The sequence below is a fragment of the Melozone crissalis genome, unplaced genomic scaffold (assembly GCF_028551555.1).
Source record: "Melozone crissalis strain CALT ecotype California unplaced genomic scaffold, PUWL_Pcris_2 ptg000042l_1, whole genome shotgun sequence".
NCBI classification, from domain to species: domain Eukaryota; kingdom Metazoa; phylum Chordata; class Aves; order Passeriformes; family Passerellidae; genus Melozone; species Melozone crissalis.
This window is the reverse complement of record NW_026535820.1, coordinates 31,826,209-31,848,227: the sequence shown is the minus strand read 5'-3', so window position 1 is coordinate 31,848,227 and position 22,019 is coordinate 31,826,209. Positions and strand designations below refer to the sequence as shown.

Here is a 22,019-nt window from a genome sequence, read left to right as displayed (position 1 = left end):
GACACAGTTCCAGCATGGATGAGAAGAAAAATGATAGTTCACAATGCAGCAGTGAAAAGGAAAACAGACACTCAGGAGTAAACTGTCTCACTTCTTTTCTTCAGCTCCATGTAAGCTGGTTTTAATTACATAGAGCAGATACCTAAAGCCAGGCACTCATGAGCATGTGGCTCTGATACACCTCATGAACTGGTAAGTACTACTCAGTTAGTACAACATTTTGTTTATTTTTTCATGTTATTTTATCTGATTGCCTTATGGGTTCTACTATTTCTTAATATGCTTTTGCCAGTACAAAGAATCAAGAATTTTTATTTTAGCATGGGTCCATCCACCAAATGAGTTTTTGGGATAATTTATAATTATTTCATTTTGAACAACATTATTTAAAAATTTGCATGTATTTCTCACCATTTCTTACTCTGCAAACTGATATGCCCTGTTACATACCAGTCCTCTAGTAGAGATTATATTTTCCTCATATAGCATCACATTAACATAGAGAGAATACCTATGCTGTGACATTCTCCTTTCTTTGTCTAAACAGAAATGTAGTGTGTCAATTTCTAAAAATATGCTAATTATAATGCCTCAAATTAATGGAAATGGCCTTACATTTGTGTGAAGAAAAGTAAACCTGTATTTTGAATTAATATTCTTCCTAAGTAGGTAGCATAAAAGTAAACCTTTCTTTCTCTTCTGAATTGAGAAGGGTATTAAAAGGATTATTAGCTTTTTGCTGACAGAGTAATTTTAACACATTTTCAAAAAATAACAAAAGATCTTTTTTTCTGAAATATACTAAGATATAACAAATACATTACAAAAAAGCCTAAACAAAATAGTATGTTCACACATTATGTGCAAGTTCATGTTCCAGCTATATTTCACATGTTAAAAACTTAAACCCTACCTCCCTTTACCTCTCCCAAGCCAGTCAAGCACAGTTAAATGCAGTCTCTTTCCTGAAAGCCAAGTGATGGAAATTCTCAAATCTCTTCATCTGTTTCCAGTCCAGCTGTTGCTCCTTAATCTTTCTCTCTAGCTTCTATTAGCACATTGACGAATGTCTGAATATTTACTTCTGGAAAGGGGCAATAAAGACATTTAGAGTTATTCTATCTCATAAAATTTCCATAACACAACATAGAGAATGTGAATATGAAAGTTTTACCATTAAGCAGCTACCTAATTAATTAACTCATTCTAGTACCAGAAGCATAGTTTGCATTTGTCCAAACTCATGCCCAATGACAGCTATGCAGTAGCATATGCCCACTTCTCTTTAAGTCCCTCTCATAATCTATTTCCAAAGGAGAAACTCTAATTTTGAAGAGTGTATCACTATTCTCAACATTAATGACTATTTCTACAGTAACTGGAAAAAAGAAATTGACACTTAATGAACCAGCTCTTTGAGAATGTTTCTCTTGTTATCCCAATGGGTTTTGATTCATTTGGATTATCTATTATAATGCCATCCAGGCTTGGTTCTGCATGCATTCCAGTATTTTTTTCTTTATGCCAATACATTTCCCTCCCATCATTGCAAATCCACCAGTACAACTCATGATACAAACTGCTAGTTAGAAACATGACCAAGGACAAACCTTTCAATTCAGGAAATTTTTGCACTATCGAAACCTCCTCCCACTCACTGCTCCATCTAGTTGCCAAGAGGCACGGTGTCCTCAGAGAAGCAACAATGCCTTCCTTCAGCTGATACAGATGTGAGCAAAACGAGCTCAACTCCCCTGAACAGCTCACCCCATCTCTGCAACCTGCAATCTCCTGCTTATGTTACAGTAACTCATTTCACATGATGGAAACTCATCACCATCTTACTTTGAAGCGCTGGGTGATACGGAGCCAACTGCTTGAGCATCCTGGTCATTGTAGGTACATCCTTCCCTAGGAGTTTGCTCACAGTGTTGGGAGCAAGACCAACATCAGCTCCATCAAACATCTCTTCTGAGCTTCTGAACTGCTGGTGATCTTGGTACGAACCACCGCCAGAAAATGAGTCCTGATGTGAACTCCAGTCTCTCTGGTAGGCTGATTTCTGATACCTGAATTCTTGACACCTAGATTCCTGCTTCCAGCTAGAATCCTCGTAACACCTATAGTCCTCATTCCACTCATTCCACCTAGTGTCCTGGTGCCACCTGGATCCACCTCTTCCTGAAACAGTAGAAATTGCAGAAGATGTACAAGTATTAACAGACTCATAGTTCTTGTAAGAGGAATAGTTTTGTGAAGTATAATTTGTAAAGTATCTTCCAGATGAAGGATATGAGGCAGAATAATTGAGATAGGATAATTCTTGGTCACTTATATGCCCTGCTTTGGTACACACTTGTTGATTGCTCCATTTCGTATTTTCTCTGCCAAATGAGAGTCTGTTGTCACAGAGCTCATTTCCTTGCACATCACTGGATATGTATTCTGCTGAGTACTCCTTCACTGGGCTGCTCTGGTATGAAGAGGCCCCAGGAGCCAAATTCATGGAGGGCGCGGAGTTCCTGAGCTGTCTCAGCCATTGGCTGACACCACTGGCAGGAATATCAGGCTCAACAGCAGCAGAGTCCCCGAGCAGAGACACACTTGCAAAGTTGTCAGGTGTCAGATGACAGGAGGATGATCCATCATCTGCTTGGTAACTGTTGGGGTGAGCAGGAGCAAAAGAAGCACCTTCAGAATACTCTTCATACTGAGACAAAAACCCTTGATTCCAGTCAGAACTTCCTGAATAAATAAAGGGTACCTAAAGTTAGCAAAATTTTAAAATACCAGCTGCAAACATAACTACTTTGAGATTTTATGATGTGTACTTCTGTTCTCCCATTTCCTGCCTTTATGTCTTAACTGAGTTTTGCATTTTTTTACCCAAAACTTCTAATAGTAAATAGATTAGGAAGGGTTACTGCTTGAATTTCCATAACCTTAACTGCTATAACACTGTTCAGTGAGACAGGGATGTTTTCAGACAGTTAAGTCATTAAAGCTCCAGAAAATTATATCCTGAACTGACTCAGAGGGCACAGACACACAGTACACCAGCTAAGGAGTACACTGGCTGGCCATAAAAGTAAATTTTCACAATCTGCACAGGCTCCAGAGTAAACAAACTAGTAGGAAAAAAAAATAAACTACCTTTGTATTCTACATCTGACCCATAGTGTTCTGGGATGCTTTGCCTTTCTGGAAATTCATCTTGAGGTACTGGCACCAGTGGGCCTAAACTGTTGGTGTAGTTATCCTAGGTAAAGCAAAAGGTCAGAATGTTTGTTTGCAAATGCAAGAATTTAAGAACTTTACAAATTCTAAAAAGCAACAAATTTCCCATAGAAAGTTAGCAAAGTACAATTTTAAGTGATAGCAAAGTCCATGTGAGGGGTGTGTTGTTACCACATTGCACCACTATTTTCCAGTGTTATTTGAAGAGATACTTTCCTGGAGAACAGAAGGAGGTCTCTGGTGAAGACAATGTCTCCTGTTTCAAATTTACTGCCTCATCTCTCTTATCATCACCTGGCTAAAATATAAAACTGCTGCATATGCAAATCCTGCCTCCATCTGGGGAGTGCAGAATGGAAAGCCCAGCTGAGAGATGAAGCAACAGAAACAACATTTAACTGGTGCTGGTGGCAGCATTTGCACAGAGATAGTTACTGCAGCTCACCTGACATGGAATATACAACTGAGAAAACAGTCTGAAACAGCTTTCAGAAAAAAAATAAACCCTGAATTTTGTGAACCAGTAGCTGCCAGAGTGATTAATAATTCCTTCACAGATTCTGGTCCTTCTTCAGATTCCTTTTTCCATGGGTAGTCACTCTTTGCAAAGAAGCTACGGAGGCTTGTAAGGACCAACAGACAGTCAAGAACATCTTGCCTGCCTTAATCTTAACAGATTAAAACACCCAACTGAGAGCTAAACTACAAGTTATGAGAAAGACAGGCCTACCCACAGGACCACAAAAGAAAAAAGTGGCACATTTGGGTGGCACTTAAAGCCTCAATGATCTTAGAACAAAAGCTAACAAGCAAGGGACCACCACAAAAAGGATGACAACCTGTCATTGAGAAGCAAAATGTTGCCCAGAATAGAACACACACACAAAAAAAGCCAAACCAGATACATGATGATGGAATACTAAGGGAAATGTGCTATGTAATCAATATCTTTGTTACTTAAAAATTGTAAAAGAAGAAAATTGAAGTACATTTAACTGGAAGTTTTGACCATGCCTGAACTGCTACAGGTTGGCAGGGTGTTAATAAGTGAGTTTAACCACTCCTTTCCTCCCAAATAGTAAAACAATTCTGGACAAGATTAAGTTACTTACTGCTGCTTTCTTTTCACAAAAGGCCTTCAAAGCCTCCATGAGTTCCTGTGTAATGCGAACAACAAGTGTTGCTTCTGAGTCTGAGGTGATGTGAAAAGTCTCCTGTCGAAAAACATGGTTAGAACTGCTCACTAGGATGCCAAAGGGTCAAATACACAAACAGATCAAAGTTACACTTTGATTTTTGTATAACCAAATTTATACTATTGGTTAACATATGGCATATATGATAAATGTATACAAAAATATCAAAAAATAAAATTGGGAGCATAATTATGGCCTGATAAAAGGTAAAACATAAACTTGGATTTCTGCGCCACTCCTGTACTGTCAAGTCCCTAAAAATTTGGTTGCAGACAGAGAATGGCACAAGTCCTAAATTTATATTATCTGTGTAGAAAATTGAATAAAAAATAAGCTTCAGGCTGATTACTAAGTAAATGAATTTATAAGTGATTACAGTAAGTTAAAATAACATAGGCAGTCTTTTATAAGGAATAGCTGTGATTCCTGTTACATAAAAGTCAATTAGCTACCAAGTTTTTAAGACTTGCTTTTTCTCTCTCTTTCTGAAGTCACAAGTAACCACAGTGTGGAAGACACGAAGCACTCATTTCAAAACATTCTACTTCTGATTTTGGTGTGTAAACACAATTCGAACTCAAATGAAACCTTCCAATTGCCTTGGGCACAGGACATTACTTTCACAGAGTAAAAGTCAGATATTTTCATAAATCCAAAAGACAAAATGAGGCTTACTATGCCACTGTCAGCAGCAACAGAACTGATAAACTTTCCCCAATCACTCCAAGACCAGCAGCTGTGCTCTCTCTGGCAGCCAGACCAGACTGCTCCTCTTGCTGAGCATTATCAACAATCCTATTAGATATGGGCAGTCAGCAGCACTTGATCACCATCAGTGCTGCTAATTAACACTGCTTGTCAGAGTGGCTCCTCCTCCTCAGCAAAGGGGAGAGCCACATCTAATCCAGCTAATTGCTTTGAGCTAAGCTACAGCTGCACGAACTTTTGAGGGCAGAGTCCACTAAAATAGAAATTAATGTTGCAATGTTGCAGTCAAATGAGTTTGAGCAGTGATCAGAGGCTCTTTCAAACAATATTCATTGCATTGTACTGGTGAAACATCCCAACTCTCATCATAATTATTTTACATACATACCAAGAACTCCAGAGCTTTCTGTTTCCGAACAGGATCATTCTGTGGGATTGAAAAATAAGGAAAAAAATTAAAAGACTGAATTTTACAGCAGTTGTTGCATCATCTTGTACAGAACAAGACATTTTAATCTTTTATCCAACAACAAAAGTCAACACAAAGAAAAGATAATTTTAGGTCAGAGCAATAAACATGTAACCTTAGATCTTCAGTATCAGTTTGGTAGCAGCTACACAAACATAACTGCTTTCCTTCCAATACCAGGAAGAACACATTTCACATCTAAACCACACAGCTACAGGAGCTATCTTCCCCAGCCTTTCCTCACTCAGGAATAAAATCATATTTTAAAAAGTCAAGTGCTCAGCTGCATTAGCAGCTGAGGCCCACACAACCAACTCTGCCACTAAGATAAAAACAAGGCATTCTCAGTGTTTGTCTCCAGAGCTAATCAGGACAGCTATTTCAGTGATCATTTGGAATTGCACCTTTGAGTTAGAAAAAGGGATTGTAAATCTTTAGATATATCTTAAAATTTAAACCAAACTTTCAGTATAGAATATTCTTGATCTGAAGAGGAACAAAACAGGGAAGGGGAGACTGCAGCACAGGCTGGGAGGCCTGGCCTGGAGACACTGGCTCTGAGACTCTCAGTGGCTCTGAACAGGATTTATGAGAGCTAAGGTGAATGTACTGTATTCTCTTCCCCTCTGCTGTGATGAACACAAAACTCTGACTCATTAGGTCAATTGCTTCTGCAAGAATATTAATAAAATACTAAATGAAGCCAAAGAATAAGCATTTTCCAGAAAAAAAAATAAAAACAAGCATAAAGAAACTGCTACAAAATGAGGACTTGTGGGTATGTGAACCACTGTGTGGAGTTACTGCCTCTACATACCTCTTGCTTATAATCATCTTCCCACCTTAAAAGAAAAAAAAATTACAGTATTAAGATGCATTCTAAAAATTACTAAAACACTAAGTTTACTCAAACTATTTCAGTTTCCAAATTTTTATCACTTACCAATACTGGATATCTTTCTCTAAGAAATAACAGTGCTTTAAATATGCTGTAAAGGTTCTTATTCTGAGTGACTCTCAGAGAGACCAGCAGTGCAGATGAACTTCTTTACAAATCAGCTAAAGGACATGACTAAAATAATGGTCAGTTGGGCTTTTTCTTCCTATATAAACAGCTGTTTATAAAGCAGTCAGTGATATCCCACATAGAATGGAAGCAGCTTGAAATTTTAATTGCAATTACTTTTTGAGTGCAGTATTTCAAAAGCCGTAGCTGCTACTTCCTCACAGACAAAAAGGAACAATTTATCGAAGAGGAGTAAATACAGTGGAAAGACAATATAAAATATTTTCCCATATGTCATGATATTTGCTACAGGAAAACAGATTAAAAAAATCTGGTTTGATTCTCCTGTGCAGGTAGTACTCTCACCTTGATTTCTTCTTCAATGGAGCTAGAAAATAAAAAAGAATTATTAGCAACATCACAAGGTTTGCACTGTATTTCCGCAACAGAAGCATTACACAAACAGAACAGTTACTGGCTGTGAAGTGGCTGTGGTTTCTGCAAAGGGCAGAATTCAGCAGCAAATGGCACACACACCCATCTCAGAAACCAGCAGGCATCCTTGCTGAAAAGTCTGTGGGAGACCTGTGCCCTGAAGGCTCTGCAGGGTACCCTACAGCACCTGTGCTCAGGCACCTGAACCCCACACAAGAAGGTTGTATGGAATGAACTGAGGTGGGCCTGTCTCCTCCATGAAAAAAAGTTACAAGGTCTGCATGTGGGTTTTTTCCACGTAAATACCAGTGAACCTAAAAGCTGTACATACAATAGCTAAGTTTCTAACAAGAAGTTACAGGGGTTGGAATGCATGACCATCTCATCTCTATCAGTGTATAAGCATGAGGAGGGAGGCAGGGAAAGCTCAGCAAAACAAGGCAGTCTAAAACAGTAACTATGCTTCAGAGAACCAGCTACTGCAGGGTACATAACTTGTCACTTCTTAAGCATTGTGTTCCAGGATAAGCAACAGGACATGTAATAATTCTCTGCACAAGCGACACCTTTGGCCCTACAAGACAAGGCCAAAAGCCTTGTGTTGCCATGTTAACCAGTTCCCATTGACACAGTTAACACATGCTGATGGAGCTGTTAATGTCCATTTCATCACTCATACCTGTGTATTAGCAGCCTTTCTTAATTATATCCCCAAAGTCATCCTTACTGTCAGAAAAGAGTTTTGACATCTGCCAATGTGATCTAGTCAAAAGTTACTTACTGCTGCTAACCCAGTAACCACGATTTTCTTCTAAATAACCAGAAGGGTTTTTTGGAATTCACTTCCTAACCAGAGCAAACCTTTATACTGAAAGGCACAACACTTTTGCAGGTAACTTCCCTCTTGTCCATTTTTTCAGTTTCATATCCTGTAGGACTGGGTGGGATCACTCTTTTTCATATTCTAGATTGATATTTGACCGTGTTCCACTTTTACAGAAGTCTGCTGACTTGACTGATGTCAGTTTACTCTGAACTGAGAATTACTCAGCTAATTATCAGGTCACACTCCCTCTTCTTCACACGAGACACAGAGATCAAAGACTTTTGTCACCTTGTTTTGCAGACCAACATTTAAAAGTACAAGCCACAGAAGCCACCAATGACCAATAAAAAGAAGAAAAAAAAAAAAAGTACTGCTGTGGCAGGCTCCTACAGCGGGACTCACGCTGACCAATTCCATAGATCTTTGAAACCTTCACCCACTTCAATCAAACCCACCTTCCTTCTGATATTAACACTAGGGTCAAAAGGTAGCAAGGAGGTGTTATGAACAAAATTCGGGTAATATTTTTTTTGTGAGAAAAAGTTACAAAAAGGCAGCCAGAGCACTGTAGCTGCCCAAGTTCTTCGTGTTTTGTTATTGTAATCACGGGTCGTTGAGGCTAATCGCTCCTTTTGTATTAGCAGAGCCTCGCCCGAGGCTAAGGTGTTCTTTTCCCAGAAGGGTGAAGAGACCTGAGAAGGTGAGGGGGGGCTATGCAAAGTGACTCCAAGACCACAATGCAGCATGGGTCCCCCGGTGTACAGAGAAGACCCCAAAACAACGAGCCACCTAAGAGTTGAGAGACTGGAGTGATGTCTGGACGTGAGGAGCCGAATGCTGAGCCTGCAGAGACGCGGAACGCCTTCGGACCCTCTCGCCCTGACCAAGAGAGACGACCCCGGCGGTGAGACCAGGCCGACTGAGTAGGGGGGGCACCACCTGGCGGGGAATACCACGCCCAAAAGGCTCCCACGAGGATTGGATTGCCCCGGCTCTGCCCCTTGTGGACAGAGCTGCGCGTATCCTGCTCCTCTGAGTCGCCCTGGAAGACGACGGGATGCTGCAGATCCGCTGCAGATCCGCCGAGCCGCCCAATCCTGAGCTGATCACTTTTAATAAAGGCATTAAAAAGGAGAAGAAGTCTCCTGGCCCTGTTTATTTCAGAGGTATTCCTCCAGACTGGTATCATTAAGGATCTATAGCACACCTACAGTAACAAAAGATGTAACTCAGCCATACTGTATGAGGGAAGATGCTGGGTTTATGTTCGTGGGTTTGGTTTCCATCACTTGTTCCAATGGATTTGCTAAAGAATAGTAATTTCCACTTTCACCAGTGATTTAGCATAAGTCTTCTGATGATGTAAATGAGGTGGAGGAGACTTTATCTGCTTATTCAGAGAAAGCCATCAAGTACCACTTTTCCATACTTTTTTTACTTTCCTTGATGAGCAAATTACTGCAGTTATCATAAATACTTCCGGAACCAAGAAGTTAAAAAAAATCTAAAGAAGACTAGAAGTCTGGCAGTTTCCTTCTTTCATCACTTCAAAATCACAAAAACCAGAAAAATCTCTGAAAACATTTTGTGGTGTTGCAAGTTGAATGTTTTACATCAGTCAAACCCTTTGAGTTCAACTAGTGAGTCAAATTAGGCCAAATATCAATTACATCAAATCTACTATATTCAAGAAATTCACACACTTACATGAGGTAGCTGGTCTTATGTAACCTTCCGTCTAAAAATATAAAAAGGTTCATATTAGACTTTCTGACTCAAATTTCAAAACAACATACCTACTGCAACTGCCGTTAGGAAAGGAACAAGTACTTTTATTTATGCCAATAATTAAATTGAATTAAATTCCTCACACACAGATATAGACTTCTGTAAACATAAATGAAATCTGAGAAAAAAAAATTGCCTACATTTGAAAAAATTTAAGTTGCAAAAATTAAAAATTATTGAAGTTAAAGTAATAAAATTTTTGAATCACTGAATTCAGACTGAACAATTTTCAATTTAAAACATCTAAAACCTTAAAAATATAAAGCTTTGGCTTTTTTCAGATTAATTTTAATACTACTGTTCTTTTCCCTGGATCTTTCAGGGCAACCTAAAGGAAAGCCTTAGTTCAACCCACTATTACACTTCCTAGAAACACACAGAAAATTTAAGAGGCTTTGCCTGCAGTACTTTTAAAATTTACTCTATTAAACATAAATGCACTGATAGAAGACACATGAAGAAAAATTTTACATTTACTTCCAATTACCTTATACATTTTTAATCCTTCACTCTTCTCCAGCTCTCCTGCTATTCGTCTGAAAAATGAGACTTTGCATTCTTTTGTATCTTTTGTTTTTTTCTTTATTTTATCTGGAAATTTTTTAAACTGTAAATAAAACCAGCTTGAAAAGGTTAATATCAAAATATATCACAGTATTAAAAAATTTACACATTTCACCTTCTGGACAAGCTTCCAAAAGACTGGTAAACATTGATTTGAATATTATGAACTAATTTCTTCTCTGCAACATATCTATTCAAATTTTAAAGTTACTAAAGTAGTCTTCAAAAAAAAAAATGGATACCATGCAAAGCTTGCTACCAGAAGGAAACACCCTCTGTACCAAACCCAGCAATGCTATGGACATGCTGGGGAATAAAAAAGAATCCCATTGTTTTTGGAAGCTGATCCTGAAAGCAATCTAAACACTTAGGAACAGACTTTGGAGCTGAAACAGGCAGCCCTGGACTGCACTGCCTCAACAGCCCATATCATCAGAGCTCCTCATGTTGGCCTGACCCAGAGAGAGTCAACTACACTGGCAATTTATTATATGGGGGTTTAAACTTCAAATGATCTAATTATTTAGAAAAAAAAAAAAAAAGGGAGTATCATAACGAAATTTTGATCAAAATGCATCAAAATTACTCACAATGTATTCTCTTCTGTGTTTATATCCACTAAGATGTTCTATCATAGGTGCCACCTCTGAATTACAGCCACACAGCCTGCACTCGTAACGTGGCTCTCTTCTTCCTTCAAATCTGACTTCAACCACATGTTCTAAACCTGTAAAAGCAAGAGTTACAAATATCTCTATTTTACTACAGACTACTGAAACAAATGTATTCTTTACAATGCTGCTCATCAAATTCAAAATTAATATGTGAAATTATTCCATTTTCAGAATTTGACACTCCTTCAGGATCACTTCAACACTTCTATGGACTTATTACCCAACCAGCTAAATTTATCTCTTTCCAATATCTTATTCTGAAAGGAAATACACCATCTATGGCAGATTTCAAAGCCTACCAAAAATATTTAATGCATCTTTACTCCTGTCTGGGATATTTTTTCAAGAAACTAAGAAAGAGAATGAGAATAGGAAATGCTCTACAAATGTCTAGATTTAAAAACTGCACTTAAAATACCTAAGTCAAAGATAATTTGGACAGTATCTGAGTAAAAGGAGATGTAGGAAAGACATTAATCACTTCACAAAACTGAATCTTTCACAATCTGGAAATGTTCCATAAACTTTTAAGAATCACAAGAATGAAAATGGGAATATTCTTCATTTTTCCTAGAAATTACTGAGACAGTTCCTTTAAAGTGTTCAGAAACCTTCAAGTTTGAGGCTTCTTACCTAGCATGAAAAGTTTTGTTCTGAAAAGCTTGAACATAATAAATTTAAAAGCAGTTTAAAACAAATAGGAAAATCCTGCAGCTGTTCCTTTATGTCATAATTTCCAGTACTCTCTATTTTGATGGATTGATCCCAGCCATCAGCCAAGAACCACAGAGCTGCTTGCTCACTCACATCCACACCCCTCAGCAGGGTGGGGAGAACACGGGAAGAACAAAAGCAACAAAACTCAGGGACTTAAAGACAGTTTAGTAAGTTAAGGAAAGAGGGGTAAAACAACCCCAAAACCAACTAACATGCAAAAACCTATCGCTCACTGCCCCACAGGCAGACCAATACCCACCCACAATCTCTGAACAGCCACCTTGGAAGTTAAACCCTGCTTCCCCCCTTCTTCTTTCTTTACCTCAACTGAACATAACATTTCATGGTTAGAATTTCCTTTGTGCCAGTTTGGGTCAACTGCCCTGGATGTGCCACCTCCCAGTCTCTTGCCCACCCCCAGCTTATTCAAGGGTGAAAGCCCAGAATAACAAAACAGTCTTGATGCAGGTGCACTGCTCAGCAACAGGAAAAACCACTGGGGTGTCATCAAAACTGCTTCAGGCACAAATTCAAAACATACATGCTGCTATGAAGAAATTCAACTCCATCTCAAACCTGCTAAATTATCATACTGCTAAATCTTAACTCTGAAAATAAATTATCAACAAATGAACTGAAACTGTTCTTGCAACTGAAGTGCCTTCTATTACAAATGCTTATAGTAAAGTATTCATGGTAAAAAGCCTAGCAATTTATTAGGTGGAGACAATGCACTAAACAGAGAAATTTTCTGCTAATACTAGGAAATTTGCTACTTAGGCCTTCATCAGAGAACCTATTTCTCTAGGCCACCATGACACACTTGGAACACTAAGGCCACTGACAAGCAGCCTTGCTACTTTCCCAAGGGTTTCTAACCTAGCAGTTAGAAAGAAAGCATTAAAATTAATCTCACTACTTCCAGTACAGCCAAGGACAGTGAGGAAAAATATCTCACAAAGTAGAAATATCTGTATATCCCACCAAATGGAAAGCCACAAAGAACCATGACTGATGACAAGTCACCAGTGGCATGAGGTCCAGTTGGAGGCCAGAAGGTAGCAGTGCACCCCAGGAGTCAGAACTGGGTCCAGTCCTCCTCAAAACCTTCATTAATGATCTGGATGATGATGCAGAGCACAACCCCAGCAAGGCTGATGATAACAACACATAACTGGGAGGGATGCAGATACACCAGAGGGTTGTGCTGCCACCCAGAGGAACCCTGAGTGGCTGGAGCTGGGCTGACAGGAAACTCAGGCAGATCAGCAAGGGCCAAGTGCCAAGTCCTGCATCAGAGAAGAACAAGCACCAGGGCATGCTGGGGGCTGGCTAGCCAGGAAGAACACTGGCAGGAAAGGGCCCAGTGGACAGCAAGCTGAAGATGAGCAAGCAAGGGCTGACAGTAACCTGGGCTGCACAAGGAGGAGTGCTCACAGCAGCTCCTCTCAGCACCAGTAGAGCCATTCCTGGAATGCTGTGTCAAGTTCTGGACTGCACAGCACAAGAGACATGGGCATATGAAGGGCCATGAAAATTACAACGGTACTAGAGCATCTCTCCTATGAGAAAAGGCTGGGAAAGCTGGAACTGTTCAGCCTCAAGAAGAAATCTCATTGCTGTGTATAAATACTTGAGATGAAGGTGCAAAGAGGGAGCTGTTTTCATTGGTGCTCAGTGCCAGGACAAGAGGCAACAGCACAAGTGAAGAGCAGGAGATATTGTCTGAAGATCAGGAAACCCATTCTGACTCTGTGGGTGACTGAGCACTGGAAAAGATTTCCCTGAGAGATTGTAGTTCTTTACCCTGGAGATTTTCAAAAGCCATTTGACATGGTCCCAGACAACCTCCTCTGGGACTTGAGCAGGGGTTAAGATCAGCATAGGCCCCTCCCAACCCCAACCATTCTGTGATTCAGAAAAAGCCTCTTTACTTAAATGGCTCCTTCAGGAACAAGTTAACAGTTAAGGAGGCCTTTATAATACCCAGTGCATTAAACTAAATTTAAAATGGTATGACATAGGTAAGCTATAAAATACATTTACAGAAAATGAAACAGTAACTAAAATCCCACCTTTTACTTCAAAATAAAGTCATTTGGTAACAAATTCAAAGGCATGCAATTTATAGAACAAAAAACCATACCAATTAGAGGCTCTTCTCTTCTGGGATCATTCACAAAATCCTTCAGACAGGTTATGTACCCTGCGAATGATCTCTTCACTGAAGTAAAAAATACACATAAAGAGACATTACACATTATATAGTTTACACATAATGTCTATGATATTAAAGAAGTTTCTAATGGGAGATAATTGGTGACAAAATTCATTTGCACTCTGAAATGCATAAGGAAAACAGGCAAGACCTCAGTCCCCCAGAGAAAAAGTCCAACACTTTCTCTTCCATAACAATTTTATACACAAGGATCTAATGTCTCTAAGAAAAGAAGCAAATAAGCAAAACAAGACTTCTAACAATTCCGTTTACTGAGGAAAGCCACGAAGTCCACATGCACAGCATGTCCCAGACTGTGTCAGTTCTCATGAAAAAAAGAAAAGCCATCAACCTCCTCCTCCTCCCATCAAAAGCCTAACACTCATGCAGCGTTCTGGGACTGCTTGTTTGGAGTCTGAAGTTCAAGAGTTATACTGCCTTAAGGCTAACAAAAACCACAATTTTCACTAATACAGCAAATACCTTTTGAGCTCTGGGCAGCCCAAAGGCTGCACACACTCAGTATATTCCTGAGCTAGCAGTGTTTTAATCAGGGCTCTATGTTGCTCCTCACTGAGTTTTAATAGCCTGCTTTTTGCTCTGCCTAAAACACTTCTAAAGCATTCCTGCTCAGCTTAGAACAACAGCAGAGTTCAGCTAAAACAACCTGCAAAACAATCTCAAGGACACATTAAGTGTGTTCAAATGTTGGGCATTATAAAAGACCATGATGAAGTGTTAAAAAACATTTTTAATCTGCAAAAAAAAGTGCAGAACTAGAATTCATCTACCTAATTACATATAACTGACCAATGAATTATGTAAGAGTAATTAACACTGCTAGTTTCTTCAAATCAGAGCAAACAAGTAGAAATATCACAAGCATGGAATTGTTACTGTATTCTTTCCCACTAGGATGGCAGGTTATGGCTAAAAAAACTCAAAAAACTTCACAAGAAGAGGTAATTTCATATTCATCCTTAAATACTCATACCATTAGAAATACGCCTGTGGTACTATCAAGTCAAACTCCAGAATTAAACACGAACAAAAACTTCACTAAGTTGCACCATTTAGATGAAAAATCTCTTGCAATATAACAGTGCTACAAAATACCTCATGGGACACCTCCTACCACAGCAACAATATGGCCCACTCTTACCTAAAGTTCACAGTCTTAAAATCTGTTTTGGTGGGGTTTTTCTATCACCTGAGGTGACATGCAGCAGTCAACATGTAACAAGCTGGTGTGCCCAGTAATTCATCTCCACAGACAGACTTTCATCAACACTTAAATCCATGAATTTGTGTGCCTGTGCAGCAGCTCACTGTGAGCTGGTTATTCCCAAGCTGACAGAGAATTGCACGTGATCTTTTGGACTTAATATGGAAAGATGCATGCAGAAAAAAGTTACAGGTCTGGTCAAGGTAACAGCCATTTTCTTCTTGTTTCCTAACACACAACTAAATACTTTTGTCTTAGTATCACCTTAATAGCAAGCAACCCATGCTGTTCTTGGTTTATATGCTTTTGGTTTGTCATATTTTCACTGTACTCTGAGATGCTGCAATTTTTTTTTATTGAAAACTTCACCAACTAAAAAAATACTAGCTAGATTCATTACGATATTGTCAGATAATCATGAAGACAGAAACTACGTCTCAAGTTTGAAACTTTTTCCATAAAAATACTTGTAACTTCTTATTCTCCTAAGATCTTTTTTTTTACATAAATTAACCAGTGCACAGAAGAAAAGCAATGGTCCCAATGGCTGCATCAGAAAAAGGCATCATTTATATTCAGGTACCTCGTCTGAGCACTCGGTATTTCATCGGAACTTGGATTAGAGCCGAAGAACCTAGGATAAGAGTTTGACAGTCAGATTACTTCTTCTCATTTGCTTTTATTAAGTACTTAGTAGATCACTGACATATTACAGAATTGAACAATTATCTTCATTTTTCAGTTTCATATAGGTTCAGTATTCCATCTTTAGATAGTTTTGGATAGTTTTCTTTTTTAACTTCATTGCTCTAAGTCTCCCACTCCACTCCCCTTCTCCAACAACACAAAATAGCAAATGCACAAGTGTCACAGAAACCAGAATATTCAATGCTTATTTGATTTTTAAGTGCTTTTTATATTGGATACTTATTTTAATTATTTTAACTATGCAGTATCATGCGCAACAATCAATATGTGTTCCAGATATCCAACAAAAGCTTCTGGTCTAAACATTCAGAGCCTAAACACAGTCCCAGACACAATATAGTCATTTAACTACATCTTCTTTTACACAGGGGTCTTGTATTTATTCCTAACCACTCAGAGCTTCAAAGTGAATGTTAAGGTGTGCACTTAAACTCCTGTTGGAATTTCTCCCTTGCCCTTCTCTTCCTCAAATCCACAGACAGACACAAACCACAGTGCTTTAATGACACTGTCAATGTTTTGTAAGTCACAACAATCAAGATTAAAATAAGGTGATACATTAATACTCATTTGATGGAAAAAGTGAAATTTAAATTATTAATTATTTGCACACATAATTCCTAATTTTGAAGTAATAAACTTTTCTACAGTCTTGGCAAACACAACATGTTGCATACATGATTTTTTTTCCTCTTTCTGCATAAGACAGGGAATTAAGAGATAGGTATCAAAGCTGTAAATCAAATAAAATCAAGATTACAAACATTTTGCAAACAACTCTCCAATATTAACATAATGGAAGAGGTATGGGAAAGCGTATCTCCTTTGATTATTTAAAATAAATCACGCATATTTTTCAGTTAAAAACTTCAAAGTATCTGGTAGCAAGAAGATCCCCAGGCATTTTCCATTAAGAACAATTACCTAACGTCAGAATTGTTCAATTAGTGTCTGAAGCTCAAGTTAAGATTCCAGGTCCAGCATGTGCAGACACGGCCAAATGTTATATGATACAAATAGGCTTATGTGAAAAAGTGCTTTATTTAGTTTACTTCTAGGAACAAAGTGAATTTACAGAGAATTGTACCAGAAGCAGTTATCAGCACATTCTGCCTTAACGTGGTTAGAGTTTACAAATATGGTCAAGCTAAAAATCAAGTTGTGATAGCTGCTGCTATCACCAAAGGTAGCAGAGTGGGGGACTGAATTTTATTTAATTACAAAAAAGAAAAAGCATTAAGTAAAGATCATTGCTGCCCACAAAAGTTTAACAAAGCATTTGATCTTGAACACTCTCCCATTCAGCGGCAGCTGAATGTTCCCAGGCTAACGCTTAATTCACACTTACTAGCCACATAGCTTTGTAATGCTATCAATAATATATTTCTTAAGCATCTCAAAACCAAACCTAAATAGTATGTTCTCTAAAGCATGCCAGACTGATCAATGAGCTGAAAATCAGCTGGTCTGCCAGGCTCAAAGGGAAACAATGAACAAAGCAGCCTCCTGGTGTCCAGTAAGCAGCAGAATCCCCCAAAGAGCAAATTCCAGGGCCAACAATGCCCAGGGATGCATCTCCAGCCAGGTTACAGATGTTGACATTCATAAAACACCCTGAGAAAATTCACAGACAACAGTAATTTAGGGGATACAACTGATGCCACAGCTTCAACTGAGTGGGACCTGGGGAACACAGAAACTGCACAGGCAGAATATCTTCTCCCCCATTATCTGGGACCTGTAAGGATGATTACTATCACTCCTGTTCAGTGTAGGGGAATGTAGAGCGGAGCCCAGCAAAATGGCAAATAATTTATGAGAACAGGCTTGGGAGCTGGACTTGTTTAGACTGGTGGAGATGAAGAGGAGACATAATAGCGTGCATACCTGAACAGCAGCTACAAAATGTCCAGCCCTGTGGGAATCTGACAGAAGCATTAAAAAGCAGCAGCCAGGAATAGCTGCTTCAGGTGCAAAGATTAGATATTAGGACAAAATGCCTCTTTGAACGGAGGAGCAACTGCAGACTGATATTAAACACATGCAGAAGACTCTCTGCCTGTCAACATGTTCAAGGATTCAGCAAGAAAGTGATGATCCAGCACTAGTTGTAGTCTTGCTTCAATCAGGAAGTTAGGAAATCACCTAATCAGTCTCAGGAAATCTCTTCCACCTGATAATTTTATTTAGTAAGAACTATGTTCCAAATACTAGCTATGCACATGAACAAACAAAAAAACCCAACAAAAGCAACTCCCCAAAAAACCCTTTCCTTTCAATATTCAATTACAGAGCGCTGAACATATAAAAGGTGGAGAACAAAGAAACATCTGTTTATGTATTTGTAATGCACACACATTCCTAATGACTGCCAGAAATGTAACAGCCATGTTTCAAAACAAAAGGGCAGTTTCACACACTCAATTCAGCTACTCAGCAGCAACGAGGATGTCCCAAGCTCAGCACCAGATTCCCTTTTCAGTATAAAGGGGAAGTGAAGGGGAAACAAAGACGCCAGATTCCACCATGTCAAGGAACTCCCCAAGACAAAAGTAGCAAGGGTGTTGAAATAGTGTTCCACCTTATATTTCTATTATTATGGCTTCTGAAACATTTTCTCTTCGAGTCTGTAAGTCAGAATAGAATTTCCAGGCTTTTCCTTTGAAGACTCAGCAGTAGATATACATCCAAAAAATACATCCTTATCCATGTTTTACAGACACTGAGCATGGAGGGACATGTTAAAACATATCAATTTCTTAACACATTAAGCTGAAATGCTGATCAGGATACTGCTAAGTTTATCACTGGTGAACACAAGGCAGAATCCACCACATCTGTGCCTTCACTGGAGGAAGAACTTGTCTTCAGTGCTGTTTAGCAACTGCAGCTTATCTTCAGACTGGAATCCTCTCCTCGGCTCCATGTTTTACAGAACAACCATAATGAAGCTTTCTTTACTCATGGTGGAATTTACAGGTTTTAAGTTGAAGGGTATAGATACAGATTAGTAGATCCAGCAGCTAAAACATACAACATCCCTTATTACACTTTCCATTTGTATTGCTATAAAGAGCAGGACAAGCTTCCTCTGCATCATACTGTAATGCAGAAAAAACCCACAGGATGTAAAAATAAGTTCATTAATCCACTCCTCTGTGCCATATTCATTTCACCATTAAGCCCTTTGTCCATAAAGGGCTTATACTCTGTATTATGCCTCTTGCCTGAGCTAATAGTAGTAAACCACTGCATTTTGCTACTGCCCAGTAGATGTTTGCCTATGTGTATATTGGCTTTGCCCCATCATTTAGTGCCTCTTGCTCAAAGCAAAAAGCTTTCAAAACTTTTCTATTTTGGCCAATAGACCCCAAGAGGGAAAAAAAAAAGCCAAGTTCATTCCCCTCCACTCCTTATCCCTGAAAACATGGGCAACTGCCTTAAAAAAGGGCTGAAAGAAGTATTCCATCTGTCCAATTACACGATGGTACAAAGGAATCACATGACTGAAATTCATGTACTCAGCTGTGCTTTGACTTCACACTCTTAGTAAAGTCTCAGAACTTCGGCATCTTCTATTTCCACATCTTCCATTATGTTGCTTTCCTCTGAACTGCTAAAGGGGAAAAAAAAAACCCAAGCCAAACCAACCCAATATATCCAAATTTGTCATTACCACAAAAATAGCTTGTGGATAGTTTTGCCATATGGAAACTCACACAGTAATGTGATGAAGAGTCACCTTTCTTACAGGAAGTAGAACTCCTCCTAAAACAAACACCTGGAATCAGATGCATTTCCTCACTTAATTGACTTTGAAGTCAACATGGTTGTACAGTCACACAGGTTACATACACTCACCACTTCTGGATTATCAAGTAACTTTTGGTGGGTTCAGAAAGGATGTATGGCATATCCCATTTGGACATACCCAGAATCCAAACACTTTGTCTTTTTAAATTTTGGTTTTCAAATGGCAGGTGTTTGTTTTACAAGGGAGGTGTTCTCCCTACTGACAAAAGACCTTCTTTTAATTCTGCAGCAAAGAAGAAAATGCAGATATTGGTGTAAAACATTCTAAATATGTCAAGCCTCATCCTCTGATGTACCTTTTCCTTTTTAGACAGTGTACATTTCAGATACTTGTCAGGTGTCATCCTGAATTACTTCCAAGAAAACTCATCCTTCACTTTCACATCATTTTTTTCCTGGCTCTTTGAACTCCAGCTCTGTGAACATGCTGTCACATTTCAATCTCACTGGAACATTTGATAGCATGAACAAGATTGCAGATCCAGCAACAATAACAAAAGCATATCAATAATTTATATACTGAAATTAAATTAGATTCAAACTTTACATAGTTTAGCACGCAATTTAAAAAAATCCATACTTCCCATGTGCATTCACAAAACTTTACTACTAAATTTAATAATTTTTTTCATGCTTACCTCAGACCTACCTCAGGGGTCTACAAACAATTAAAAAACCCCCAGCTATTTAAAATGAAAAAATAAAGGCTAGATAAATTAATCATTACATTTTTGTATCAGTGACAGAGCACAATGAATTTACTGGATCTGCTGGACCTTGAAGAAGAATTATTTATATAATTGGTAATATGTCCATGGGAGAGTTCAAGAAGTTCTACATACATATTGACTACATAATTCAGCATTATAGCTCCCAACACCTCTGAAAAGTTACTTAAGAAAAAAGCTTTTCTACTTCCAAAAAATCCTAAAGCAGCACAACTGAAACATACAAATAAATTTCATCAGACCAAATTTCAGCCTCTTTGGACAAATAAACCCTACCAGTGGCTTGCAAACTGACCTGCCACATCTTGATCTTCAGTGAAGCAGAACGCAATAGACAGCAGAATAAAGGAGACATCAATAGTATTAATAATAATTTTTTATTAGAAGTAAGTTTCTGATAGCTTCAAAATTATTCCTGAGGCAGAGAACTTTCTGGATAAAAACGTATCATGCAATGCTTCTGACATGTGGCACCCTGTGATGTTGAGACTCCTCCAGAGGTCACAGCTAACTTGCTTACCAAAGCTTCTAAATTCTTCACTTCATTAATTAGACATTTTGACTTCTTGTTCTTCAGGACACATCCCAGTTGAAAGATTCCAAGTCATGACATTTCCAAAGATACAGTACTTGTAGCCTGCACACATTCTTAACCTATGGATTAATTCTTAATTCTCCATGGAACAGAGAGACTGTAGTACATACAGCACTGTTTTCTAAAGTCATAGGTATTTGCAACAGGTTCCGGCACTGCACCACTGTTTTCACAGCCTTGCTGCCACAGCTTCTGTCCTCTTACTCAAGTCACTTTCTGCCACACGCATCCCATACATTATTCCTCCAAAACCAGATTTTATGATCTTGAAGAAACAATCTCTTCACTTAATGAGTATTACTTTTAATGATCATTTCTCACACAAAATTCAAAGAAATCTGTAGAAAGTGTCTTCCACTAAAAGCCCTTGACCAGAGCCACACAAATCTGTTCTTGTTGCTGAGGTGTAAATACAATTTTGTAGCACTTGAATCCACTGGACTTTGAGAAGACTTGAAAGTTTCCACAACTCCTCAAATTCTGTCAGAGAGCTCCGTTACCATACAGCAGTCACAGGTGACTGAGGCAAAATCTCATGACTGTTCTCACACTTGAATGACATGTCTTGCGCCAATTCCCTCATCAGCACAAAACCCTGAGAGCAGCTAATGAAGCTCAGTCTCTCAGGGAAGGGCTCTGCCAAGCATTTTCCCAGATCTTTCTTGCTTGTTGATTCTTCAGGGTGCAGCAAGTGGTGAGCTCAGCCGGCAGCACTTTCCTCAGTACAGGACTGACACTGTCACTCTTCCCTGTGCAGATGGTGTGTCTTCAGACACCTCTGATCACCTTGGTTCAAAAAGGCTGAGAGGTTCAAAAGACACTGGGGAACAGATGATAAAGGTGGAATGTAAGCCTTGCTTCTTTGGAGAACAGGCTAAGAAGATAAAGTAGAAGTGAAACGCTTGTTTCTTGTGTGACTGACTATAACCATTTGGTTTTTAATAATCTCATTGATTTTTATCAGTATTCCACATCTGCTTATACCTCTGCTTCCTGTATGTTATTATAAGTAGCCTTACAACAAGATTTTCATTTCCACTGTGAGCAAAGTATATATCACATTTCCAACCTTTCACCACAACTTCTACTTTCATTGACATATGACAGTCTGG

General features: G+C 38.7%; 1 protein-coding gene across 2 annotated transcripts in view; it reads right to left on the bottom strand.

The window, feature by feature from the left end:
- Positions 1-254: 254 nt before the first annotated feature.
- Positions 255-22,019, bottom strand: part of LOC128942329 (uncharacterized) — a 28,534-nt gene continuing 6,769 nt past the window's right edge. For both annotated transcript variants that reach the window (XM_054284728.1, XM_054284729.1), the window contains 12 exons: positions 15,647-15,697; positions 13,767-13,844; positions 10,820-10,956; positions 10,153-10,272; positions 9,585-9,615; positions 6,983-7,004; positions 6,428-6,452; positions 5,530-5,568; positions 4,350-4,451; positions 3,154-3,259; positions 1,846-2,745; positions 255-1,084 (listed from right to left, as the gene is read on the bottom strand). In XM_054284728.1, the coding sequence (XP_054140703.1) occupies positions 1,029-1,084; positions 1,846-2,745; positions 3,154-3,259; positions 4,350-4,451; positions 5,530-5,568; positions 6,428-6,452; positions 6,983-7,004; positions 9,585-9,615; positions 10,153-10,272; positions 10,820-10,956; positions 13,767-13,844; positions 15,647-15,697 (1,667 nt within the window). In that variant the 3' untranslated portion in view covers positions 255-1,028. The remainder of the gene's footprint in view (positions 1,085-1,845; positions 2,746-3,153; positions 3,260-4,349; positions 4,452-5,529; positions 5,569-6,427; positions 6,453-6,982; positions 7,005-9,584; positions 9,616-10,152; positions 10,273-10,819; positions 10,957-13,766; positions 13,845-15,646; positions 15,698-22,019) is intronic.